At 43.3% G+C, this 12,356-nt stretch overlaps 1 protein-coding gene across 1 annotated transcript in view; it reads right to left on the bottom strand.

The window, feature by feature from the left end:
• AKR1A1 (aldo-keto reductase family 1 member A1) overlaps positions 1-12,356 on the bottom strand; it is a 556,422-nt gene that overhangs the window by 29,086 nt on the left and 514,980 nt on the right. The window contains exon 8 of the mRNA XM_086953146.1: positions 1,172-1,258. Within this exon, the coding sequence (XP_086809272.1) occupies positions 1,172-1,258 (87 nt within the window). The remainder of the gene's footprint in view (positions 1-1,171; positions 1,259-12,356) is intronic.

Genomic DNA, 12,356 nt, shown 5'->3' with positions numbered 1-12,356 from the left:
TTCGAAAGAAATGGAAGACTTCCTTGTGAAGAGAGGCATCAAACACAAGCGGTGTGCCTTGTACCACCCCGAAACCAATGGCATGGTCGAGCGATTTAACAAAATCCTCAAGGAGAGCATCCAGCTAGCCAAAGCAAGTGGTATAAGCTGGAGAGAAGAGGCGTGGAGGCGGCTAGAAGCATACAGGTTCACGCCGCACCAGACGACGGGGGTCACCCCGTTCGAGCTGCTCCGTGCAAGGATACCCAACACCAAGTTATCTCCAGGGTGGATGGAGTGGCACAAGGGATGGTCAGACCGCTCCAAAGGAGCGGAAAGCTTGAAGAAACAAGAGGAAGCCATGAGAAAAAGGAAAGAAAGATATGACCAGCTCAAGGCCACACGGGAGGCCGAATTCAAAGTAGGGGATAGCATCAAGATCAGAACCCCCACTGGAAGAGCAAATTGGTCAGGGTACAGTAGTCCTACCAAAATGACGAAACTATTCAAGAATGCCGTCAAGACTCAAGAGGGAAAGATCTGGAACCTAGGGAGAGTAGTGAGATTCCACCCACCAGGGCATGACTCCAGGAGTGAAAGGGAGGGTGAGGGTGATGCTAGGCAGAACCAAGGTCCCAACACCAAGAAGCTGTTGTCATTCCCCCACCCAGGTGGTAGGTCTAGCAGGAGAGTGACCAGACCCCCCAGGCATTTCGATCAATATATCATGATGTAGCCCCTGCTATTCTGCAATCCATGAGCCGTTCTTTCTAGCAGGATAGTGACCAGACCCTCCAGAGATTTCCACCAGTATGTATTATGTCCTCTTTGCTTTTCTGTTGTTCTTGCATTGTTCTATGTTTTCTTTCCGCAGGGGAGGGGGATGTGTGGTATCTCCCACCTGATTTGCCCCCCGGCGGCTCTGCGTGTAATGGAGCTGCTCGCGGTGACATCACTTAGAATGTCACCGCTACCAGCGTTCCAAGGCGAGCGCCGGGGAGAATGTGTGAGAGAGCTGCGGAAGCGGAGGCTGTGGCTGAGGTCGTAGAGATATCTTATCCTAAATAAATACTCTTGGTTAAACACACGTGGCGTCCTTCGTATATCCTTGACCGTCACTACAGCATCTCCCTGAACTGGTCTCAGCCCAAGAAACCGCAGAAGAAGCACCGTACTTAGAGCAGGAAGTTACCGTGATTGAAGGAACGATGTAGCGCCAGTGCTTGTCCAGAGATCCCACCTGCCTCATCTCCTCCTCTGTGAGGCTGAAGTCAAAGACCTGCAGAGACAGGAAAGGAAAACAGATTTTACTGAGGGATGGGGTGATGTCACTTCCTTGCCCACCCACCAGGAGCAGCAATGTTCACATGATCAGTGATGGGGTGATGTCACTCCCTGTGCCCACCCACCAGGAGCAGCAATGTTCACATGATCAGTGATGGGATGAGATCCCTTTTCCCAATTCCTTTGTCTCTTAATTGGGGTTATTCATATATTGTAGCCTTGTCAGTATGCCAAATACCTCCTAAAATATTTATATATGCATTGTTCTTTTGTTTTACTCATAATTTTAGATTCTACAATACTGTTTTAACCTGTCCTGAAGATGGTAGTGTAAACCAGCACTATCCGACCGAAACACCGCGTTGAAAACTTTTGTTTTGATTATTGTTTCTATATTATGTATCTGTATAACAACTAGCATCATATATTTTAATGTATACATATTCATGAATCGTGTCTGTACATTATGAATGATCGGGTACATAATGAAATATGATGTGCCATTTGTCACCTAAATTGTAGACATATAAAGGTGAAGGAAACTACATTTCGCTGCTCCCATCATGAAATAGCATGTTTTTGTAAATGAAATTGTAATTGTATTGTATTTTAACACTGTGTAAAACGAAATAATTTTGTTAAAACATCTTTCAATAAAGGAGGAGATATTTTTATATTGCTAGCAAGGCAATTTATTTTTATTTTTTTATTGTTTACATATTGGGGCACATTAGAATGAGTGTGTATGGATGAGGATAGTCCGACTAGATAAGAATACCAAAGGGAACAGTTCATTGTTACCACTTCCTGTGCTGCCCACCCACCAGGAGCAGCAGTGTTCACATGATCAGTGACGGGGTTATGTCACTTACTGTGCCCACCCACCAGGAGCAGCAGTGTTCACATGATCAGAGATGGGGTGATGTCACTTCCTGTGCCCACCCACCAGGAGCAGCAGTGTTCACATGATCAGTGACGGGGTGATGTCACTTCCTGTGCCCACCAACTAGGAGCAGCAGTGTTCACATGATCAGTGACGGGGTGATGTCACTTCCTGTGCCCACCCACCAGGAGCAGCAGTGTTCACATGATCAGTAACGGGGTGATGTCAATTCCTGTGCCCACCAACTAGGAGCAGCAGTGTTCACATGATCAGTGACGGGGTGATGTCACTTCCTGTGCCCACCCACCAGACGCAGCAGTGTTCACATGATCAGTGACGGGGTGATGTCACTTCCTGTGCCCACCAACCAGGAGCAGCAATGTTCACATGAACCTCTCTTTCAGTCGTTTAATGCTCCTTCTCAGCTCATAGGGTGGATTCCTCATCCTGATAGGCCCCCCCAAAGCCACAACCAGAGAACAGTGACTGGGTCACCTAACAAACATGTTCTCAATAATCTGCTGGAGGGCCTTGATTAATCTGTTTAGCTCCTGATCACTTACCGATCACCACCATCAGATTAGCACTGATCAATTAATGGTACCCAAGATCAAACATGCATCCGATTAATTGATGATTCCCAAAATCAAATGAGCACTCAATCAATTATTGATTCTGTCAATTATATTTGCACCTGGACAAATTTGATGTCTATAATTACATTAGCACCATAACTATTACTGGTGCCCCTATCAGATTAGCACCTGAGCAACTACTGATGGCTTGTCTTAAATATGCATCTGATTCATTACTGATGCCACAAGTAAATTGGCATCTCTTTGACAGTTCCTGATACCTACAGGATTCCGCCGACCCATCAATCACTCATGGGTGACCCACTGAGTCAAGGGTTCTACGCCGCCTGCCAGAGGCTGACTGGTCAACCTCCCTGTTCACTCTTTCAATTCTTAAACACCTCACTCCCCCATTGTATGCAGCACACAACCACCCTCACAGCTGGAACAACAGATGGAAGTCTGAGCCAAGGGGCTAAGGACAGATATTGCAGCTGCATGAGCCGCGAAGAGGTGTGGCGCCGTGGCCAGGGCGACTGACGCTGGAATCTGGGGTTCAAGGTTCAATCCCCGGCACCAGTGGCAGATTAGCCCAGCACCATTTGACTCTGGGCAATAGCTTGCTTAATCTTCCCGATGGCACCCAGTGCAGGAATGCCTTCGGGTAGCTGAGCGCTTTACAAACACTGGATTTCCATTTTACATTTTTGCATGTGTGATATGCATTAGTGTGACAGTTGTACTGGGGGGAAGCATCAAGCGACGGTGCACTCAATAAGGCAATATTGAACCCTTTCTATTAAAGCAAATATACCTCCTGAATTCTTCCAAGTGCCTGTAGATGATTCAGCTTGTGGTAGCGCTTTACAAGGAAACTGTCTTTCATTTATGTCCTCAATGGCAATGTTGTGACTTAGACTTGGGGCGTATTACATATGGGATGCACCGTCCCGGTCTGTGCCATAGTACACCCTTAGCACACTTATCATTAACCAACTAATTTTTTTTATACATTTACTATAATTAGATGAAGCAAAGCTGGCTTCAAGAGGCAAAGGAGCAGTGAACAGGGAAGAAAATGTATTAATCATTCGGCTACAGGATACAAGGACAACTAGAGGTTTAGGGAATTAGAAAGGGGGCAGAGTGTACAATTTAGGTATTTGTTCCAGAGTCCTGGACAGGGTATAAAAGGAGGTAATTAAAGGCATTCTGAGATATAGTCCCAGACCTTTTAGCGGCTGGAGATGGAAACTAGGTGGAACTAAGGGTGTGATTCTTCTAATTTGCCACAGTGAGCTAAGAACCGCTATCATGGAGTTGACTGCACGTTGCAAGACATGGGTTTAGAACCGTAGTTTTTTCTCAATCTGTTGTTATTTTAAGGTTGGTAAAAAGGTTCCTTTGCGTAGTAACACGTCTTATTAGTACACACAAGCCCCAACACAGCATTACATTTTAAATCCTGACTTTGGTCTTCTCCCAACCATGCACTCCTAATATTTGTCTACCAGAATGGACGATATGTGACTTCTTTACCTTGTAACCCTCATTGCCTTATGTAACGTTACCTTACATTGAGTTACACACATATGATTTATTGTCGCCATATAATGTGTGTGTAATTTAAAGCATGCCAACACTCTACATTGGGATAAGTACTCTTATAAAGTACATTAAACAAGTAGTGAAGGCTATTTACATAATTAATTGTGTAATAAATCATCAAACAGGATACATCTGACATTCTTACCGTGAGTTCACATCTCTTACGTACAAGGTCTGAACAAAGTCAGAAACCTGCCTCCAAATCAGAGTGTCTCTAAAGCACTTACGAAGTGATAACAAGCTGAGGGCCCGATTCACAGAACTGACTGAAGACAAATTATTAAACTTACTATCATTTTGGTATTCACAGAAGGCACTTACTCAGTTTCGTATTTACAGAAGTTAAGAGTCCTAACTTTAGGACTCCTAAATGCCTTCTGTGAATACTGAAAGTCTTAAAATTAGTATTTTTCTCAGTTTAGTAGTAGTAAAGTTAGGACTCCTAAATGTCTTCTGTGAATACCGAAAGTCTTAAAATTAGGATGTTTCTCAGTTTAGGAGTAGTCAGTCAGTCAGTCAAAACAAACTTTATTTGGTTTGTTACAACCATAAAAAGTACAATTTACCTCTTATCCTAATAAGAAAACAACAAAAACGTAACACGGCGATATCACAAAAGATATTACATCTCAATATACATATAGTTTAGCTTTCATTTTTAAAATCGGAGTATTATAACAGTTAAATTTTTAAAATCACTTATTTCATACCTATACAACAACTCCTTGATCATGCAGCAAGTACTACTGTAACCCCTAATTGTTCCGCCTTTATATGATGCTAAGGAGGAGCATTATTAGTGCTTACTCTGTGCACTTGAGAAACCCCTTGACTTTATTCATATGTTTCCCCAGAGCACAGGCTATATCTAAATTCCCCATTTCCACCAAAAGGTTAACGGCTTGCATCCTGTTCGTAATATTATAATTTTAAAAAATCGGAAATAAAAACTCCTTTAACCAAATGATAGGATGTAATGGTAAATGCACTTGCACATTTGGTACTACTTGCGATATTTTACACATTTCATTAGATTGTATGTGGCTTACATACAATCTAATGAAATGTGTAAAATATCGTAAGTAGTACCTAATGTGCAAGTGCATCTACCATTACATCCTATCATTTGGTTTCGAACCCCATTATTAGCGTAGCATGGGTTTATTCCAATTCGCATTTTTAGAACTTCCCGCCTTAAACTGTGACTTGGTAGCCGGTCCACATAGGGGAAATGTTGGTCGAGCTCCCAAGCCATTGTAATGTGGTCTTTTGTAAAAGGTACTCCCGATCATAAGTACAGGACATATCGGACCCTTGAAGCTTTAGTTCTTTCTTACCTATTATTATATGGTCTTGCAGCAAGCATGCCTTCAGATCGAGCACCCTATATGCGTTACTTATTCATGCTCTAGTCTCTTTTGCCCAGGGTAGCTCGCTAGTGGCAATTTCCTCTTTGGCCCACTGCGAGATTTTAAAAAGCTCCCCTGCTCCCAATCGCTGCCAGAAACGTACTAGGGTCATACAAGCAGTTATCGCCCAGGAGGTAATTCCCAGCTCAAGTCTTGCCGCCTGTACCATAGATGATTTAGGCAGCATGAATAAGCTTTTTAGTATATTTCCCTCCTCTCTATCCCAAGAGGTCTTACCGCTTATGTAAATAACCTCGGCTCCATACAAAAATTGTGGGGGGACCATTGCTTGGTAGGCTTTTAGGACCGGTCTATCCGACATTTCTCCATAGGTATTATTGAATCTTTTTAAGCCTTTCACAGACGCCAGCGCCCTCATTTTTATTGCTTGTAAGTGAGTATACCATTTCAGGGTACCAGAAAACCACATTCCCAAATATCTATAGTCAATTACCCTCTCAAGCAATACTGTGCCAAGGTACCACGAGAACTTCGTTTTCCTCCTTCCAAAACATACAATTTTTGTCTTCTTCATGTTTACTACAAATTTTTTGCTTGTACAATATTCTTTAAACCTATTTAATTTTCTCTGGAGGCCCATCTCCGTCTGATCCATGATCACCAAATAATCAGCATAGACGAGGCACGATATCTGGTTTCGTCCCAGTTTCGGGTTCGCCCCTCTAACCTCTCTTAATGTTTGGGGTAGGTCTGCTAAAAACAGGGAGAACAGTAGGGGGACGTGTACACACCCCTGCCTTAAACCGTTTCCAATTGGAATTCTCTACGTCAATCCTCCCTCCTTGTCCAGTATTAACTGTGCCCATTTTTCTGTGTGCAGTGCTTGGATTAGTGTTAACAGGTCAACCTGTATTTCGTAAATGTAAATGTAAATGTGTTTCGATTTATATAGCGCACTTTAACCCAGGGGCCTCAAGGCGCTTGCTTAGGGAACCCGTCCTGGTATTCCCCTGTGAGATAACCCGGCCGGGTATCCACAAGGTGAAAGCCAGGCATCCCACCGCGAGGGGCCGTAGTGGAGATTAAGCAAGCTATTGCCCAGAGTCGCAGAGTGTGACCCCGTGAGTCGAGTAGGCACCAGAGCGAGAATTGTCGACTCCGTGGAATTTTTGAGCCCGAGACCCGCCGAGGCAGGGAATCGAACCCTGGTCCACGGCCGATCTCAGCTTCTGGGTCTGCCGCCCCTAACCACTGAGCCACGCTTCTCGTACCCTACCAATGTTGACCACAGCTGCTCCCTGTCCACCAGGTCGAAAGCTGCACGGAAGTCGACGAAACAGCAGAATAAATTACCCCTCTGATCAATCGAATTCCGTGCAACGGACCGAAGAGCAAAGCAGTGGTCAACCGTTGAGTGGCCTTCTTTGAACCCCCCCTGTTCTGGGGGCACGATCTGTTTGTCATCCACCCATTCTTTTAGTAAACCTAGGATTACTTTAGAGAAAACCTTTTCACCTATGTCCAGAAGGTTTATTAGGCGGTAGTTTTTGGGGAGTTTACATCGCCTTTTTTATGTATTGGTCTGACAGCAGCCCCTTTCCAATTATCTGGGAAATTGCCAGTGTTTAAAATCCCTTGGAACATATTTGAGAAAAACTCCGCCCACCATTCTATGTTCGTTTTTATAATGATAGCTGGTAGATTATCTGGGCCTGCTGCCTGTGTTAGGTTTAACCTGTTTATTATACCTCTAATGGGGTCTGGGGAAAAGTGCACTTTTATTTCTTCCCTTATTCCAGGCCAGCCATTGGCCGTTGTTCCCTCCCTGCTTGGCCATTTACCATAGATTTCCTCCAGGTAGGTCACCCACTTGTCCTCTGGCACAGAGCAGTGCAAGGTCCCTAAGACTTTCCCTGTGCATTCCTGTATTAGCTTCCAAAAGCCTCTCACATTTTTTTCCTCTATTGCCTCCCAGTTTGTGAGAAGTAAAGTCATCTTAAATCACACAAAGATAATGTATGCAGATGTCTGACCTCATCGCTAGTAAAGTACCCCTCCGCTCTTATATAATGTAATGTAAAAGTAACTTCCAAAGCGCAACTGTTACTTTGTAGAGTGTCCTGACGCTCTGCACTAACAATGTAGGAACCGTGAAGCAAAAGACAAGTGGACCAGAATTAATTATTCAAGAAGAGCCATGTTTTCAGCATCTTCTGGAAAAGAGTGGGGGGAGTAAGGCATCTTAGATCCAGCAGGAGATTATTCCATAAGGAATGACCCAGAAAAGAAAAAGACCTGCCCCTCATTCTGGATTTACGGATCCGAGGAATTTTGGACAGAAAAAGATATGCTCAGTGCAGACTTCTAGGAGGGATATAGAACAAAGCTGATTCTCGCTTTCAGGTATCTGGGGCCTGTTCCATCCAATTCTCTATGGATGAGTAACAGAGTTTTGAATGAAATCCTTTTCCTTACAGAGAGACAGTGCAATTCTCTGAGGAAAGCGTACACATGGGTATTTAGGGGTAGCAATTATCATGCATGCAGCCGCATTCTGGACCACCTGCACTCTATTAATCAGATAATCCGGCAGGCCCAGGTATAAAGCATTACCATAATCCAGTCTAGATGTAATTAGCGCCTGGACCACCAGTTTCCTAGCTGACAAAGACAGAAAGTACAAAAACTTCCTCAGCATTCACAGTACGCCAAAACAGGTCCCTACTGCTGCATTAAAATGAGAAAGAAAGGAAAGGAAAGTTCACCATCACACTTAATGCCTAGATTTTTCAATAGCATTAGTGTGTGTACATGGAGGAGAAGCATCCTTCGGCCTGAAGGTCTGACGAGCCACTTCCAATCTTAGACCGAAAAAGAGGAACCCTGGGCCCGATTCACAGAATCAACTTAAGACTCAATCCTAAACTTACTACTATTTTGGTATTCACAGAATGCACTTACTACTTTTGGTATTCACAGAAGTTAGGATTTTGTCTTAAGTCTGTCTTAAAACAAAATCCTAACTTCTGTAAATACCAAAAGTAGTAAGTGCATTCTGTGAATACCAAAATAGTAGTAAGTTTAGGATTGAGTCTTAAGTTCATTCTGTGAATCGGGCCCTTAGTCTTTCCCACATTGCATTTCAGTTGATATAGGGAATACTGAGGCCAAACACTTTCTGATTTGTTTACCCATGGAATATTTAGTCCCTGCCCCAAGAAATAATCAGCTGGGTGTCAGCAGAAGAGACTAATTTAGCACCCAGAGTCTCCGCAAGGCATGCAAGGGGGAAAGATATTTATTATAATGGGTAAGACTCAAAGCCGAGCCCTGTGGCACTCCCACTCTAAGGCGCTGTCGTGCAGAGGGAAAAGGGGATACCATACCTCTTGACCCATATCTACAAGAAAAGAGGCCAGCCGTTACCACACTTGGCCACTAAACCCAAGGGACTCGAAGTGGAACAGAAGAGTTGAGTGGGGGATCGTATCGAACGCAGCTGACAAATCTAGCGCATCAGTACAACTTTACCACCCGCATCATGAGAACTCCTGATAAAATCGATTACCTCCACAAGTGCTGTTTCTGTGCTACAGCTGGGGCGAAAGCCAGATTCACTAGGATGTAACAAGTTAATGCTTTCTAGGTATCGAGACAGATTCTGGTTAACATGTTTTCCCAGCATTTTGAAGAGGGGCAGGAGAAGCCAAATCAGCTTATAATTAGACAGGTCTGTGACTACAGGTTGTGCTTTTTTTTAGCAGCCGAAAAACTCAAATGGGGTGGCTCTAATCAGTATGGCTGGTCCAGGGTTCTGACATTTGTTAATTAAATCTTTTGTATCAGTACTGGCATTTGCATTTTGTTTTCCTTTTTTTAGCAGCGGCAACATTTTGGTCTGCTTCCATTTCTTAGGGACAATAGCCAAAGAGACTGAGGTATTCAGGAAATGTTATGTTATACCCAATAATGTATGCAGATCTCTGACCGCAGGGCTAGTAATGTACCCTCCGCTCTTACGTTACTCCCAATAATGTATGCAGATATCTGACAGAGCCTCATGAATGTACCCATAGCCCTTCTGTTACACCCAATAATGTATTCAGATGTCTCACTGCAGGCCTAGTAAAGTACCCTCGCCTCTTACGTTACATACAATAATGTATGCAGATGTCTGACCTCCACGCTAGTAATGTACCCTGACTCTTATGTTACATCCCATAATGTATGCATATCTGACCTCAGCTCTAGTAATGTACCCCGACTCTTACGTTACACCCCATAATGTATGCATATGTCTGACTGGTAATTTACCCTCGACTCTTACGTTAGACACAATAATGCATGCAGGTGTTTTACTTTTCATGATAACCCCCCAGCTCTTACCTTACACCCATAACATATGTGGATCTCTGACCACAGGGCTTTAAGAGGGCTTGGTCTTGTGGGTGCTCAGCACCAGCAGTTCTAAAAAGCAGGTGCTGAAATGGGTCCCTATCCAGCTTTCCGTTTTTGCCATCAATCTGGGCAACAGTACCACCCATTACCGGCCTTTGATGTCACATCGAATAGACTCCTTTTTAGGTCGAGTCTGCAGGCTATGGCGACGATCTATTGTGTTTACAAAAAACTCAAGAAGTTAGGATTTTGTCTTAAGTTAGTCTTACGACGGACTTAAGACAGACTTAAGACAAACTTAAGAAAGACTTAAGAAAGACTTAAGACAGACTTAAGACAAACTTAAGACAAAACCTTAACTTCTGTGAATACCAAAAGTAGTAAGTGCATTCTGTGAATGCCAAAAGTATTAAATGCATTCTGTGAATACCAAAATAGTAGTAAGTTTAGGATTGAGGCTTAAGTTCATTCTGAGAATCGGGCCCATTATTCTGCTTGAGTTTTGTTGTTCAGGGATGTCACTAAAACATTGTCTTTTCTTCCGTCTTCTTTTTTTCAATATTGTGGTCTTTGGTCTAAAGATGCAGGGGCAGATTTACAATAACTGGTGCATCCCTGCATATCAGCAGGGATGCGCCAGTTATTGTGTGCCATGCCTCCGCCATCATGGATGCGCCGCATTTATAATGCGGCGCACCATGGGGCAAAAACGGCACAGATGTGTGATGCATCTGTGCCGTAAAAGCGGCGCATTGCTGGAGTTGCGTCGCAAGAGCGACGCAGCTCCAGCAATGCTCTCGGGGGCCCTATTCTTACAATGCTGCGTCAATCCTTACGCCTGCTTTAAACAGGCGCAGGGTTTTGATGCAGCTTGGCCGCAAAAGTGACTGAGTGAAATCTTGTAGATTTCACTCAGCCACTTTTAGGAGGCGTTCCTGCGCCGGAACGCCACCCCCCGACTCGCAGGAACGCCTCCTTTTGGCACAGGGCTTTACAAAGTTACGCATCTCCCAGATGCATCACGTTGTAAGTACCCCACACCATGGCGCATCTTTTGCGGCACCGCTGTGTCACAAAAGTGACGCAACGGCTGCGTAAAAGGGGCGCAAGGGGCTTGTAAATCTGCCCGCAGTGTTTAGTAGCATGTTTTGGTCGTATTTAGTTCTTTTATTAACTGTAGAGAATCGGGAAATATCAAAATCCGATTTTACATGTTGGCTGCATTTAATTTCACTAATAGGTAAAATGGCTTGTTTCATAAGAATCTTTCCTAATATGTACCATCATATTTACCCACAGACAGAGAATGGGTGAAATCCTTTCATACATCAGCCCCCTTTTCTTGTGAGTCAATATTGATTGTAAGTGAATTGTTAAACACCCCAGTTTTTAAACATTTAATGCAAGATGGATTGACAGGTATATGTGAAAAGATGTTGTAACCAAGCATCTGAGATAGGGATGAAAACATGACACCAGGCGTTTGGTAAACATGGAATGCAGCATCCCTTGGAATGCTGCTGAAAAGAATTTCTTCCAAGTTCAATAAAGATTGGAGTGATATTGTTTATATTTGCAGTAATTCAGCTACGTATGTGAAAAAGTTGTATGATGGTCTGTCAAAATCGATACCTGAGCTTCCCTGTAAGAGATCCTTGTCATTTGTTAGATGGTATGTTGAAATGAAGAATGCTATTAACTTTGCAGTCCTTCTGGAGCAGTAAAAATGTATTTTGACCTCATATACCCTGTGCATATGCTACCTATACAAATGCACTATCAGTGCAGAAAGCAACCAATAAATAAAATTAAATTAAAATTCCATAAACACCGGAATAACACTGTTTCTGTTGATTTTAATGGCACTGAAAAATCTGAAAAAACCCCACCAGAATTTACCAAAAATAGAAACTGAAAACAGGAAAGCCTATATATATGCAATTGTTGTGCAGCGTATTAGGGAAAATCGTAATATCCTTGAGGTTCTGAGTAGTGCTCCACATTGTATACGCTGGCACTGTGCTTAGCCATGTTAGCAGTAGTGTCTCTGTTGGCATTCAGCAGTTCCTTAACCTTCCCTTTACTCATCTCAAACCTCCTCCTACTTCTATGAAGTCCCCCAAACAAAACTTTCTAGAGCTTTCCCTCTTCTATCCCTCCACTATCTTTTTCAATAAAGCTAACACACTAACCGCTAAAAATATTTCCTCTATACTAATCCCCCGCTAATCCTGTTTGAGTTCTGGATTAGTGTGCTAC

The sequence above is a fragment of the Lissotriton vulgaris genome, chromosome 1_2, assembly GCF_964263255.1.
Source record: "Lissotriton vulgaris chromosome 1_2, aLisVul1.2, whole genome shotgun sequence".
Classification (NCBI taxonomy): domain Eukaryota; kingdom Metazoa; phylum Chordata; class Amphibia; order Caudata; family Salamandridae; genus Lissotriton; species Lissotriton vulgaris.
This window is presented reverse-complemented; position numbering and strand designations above follow the sequence as displayed.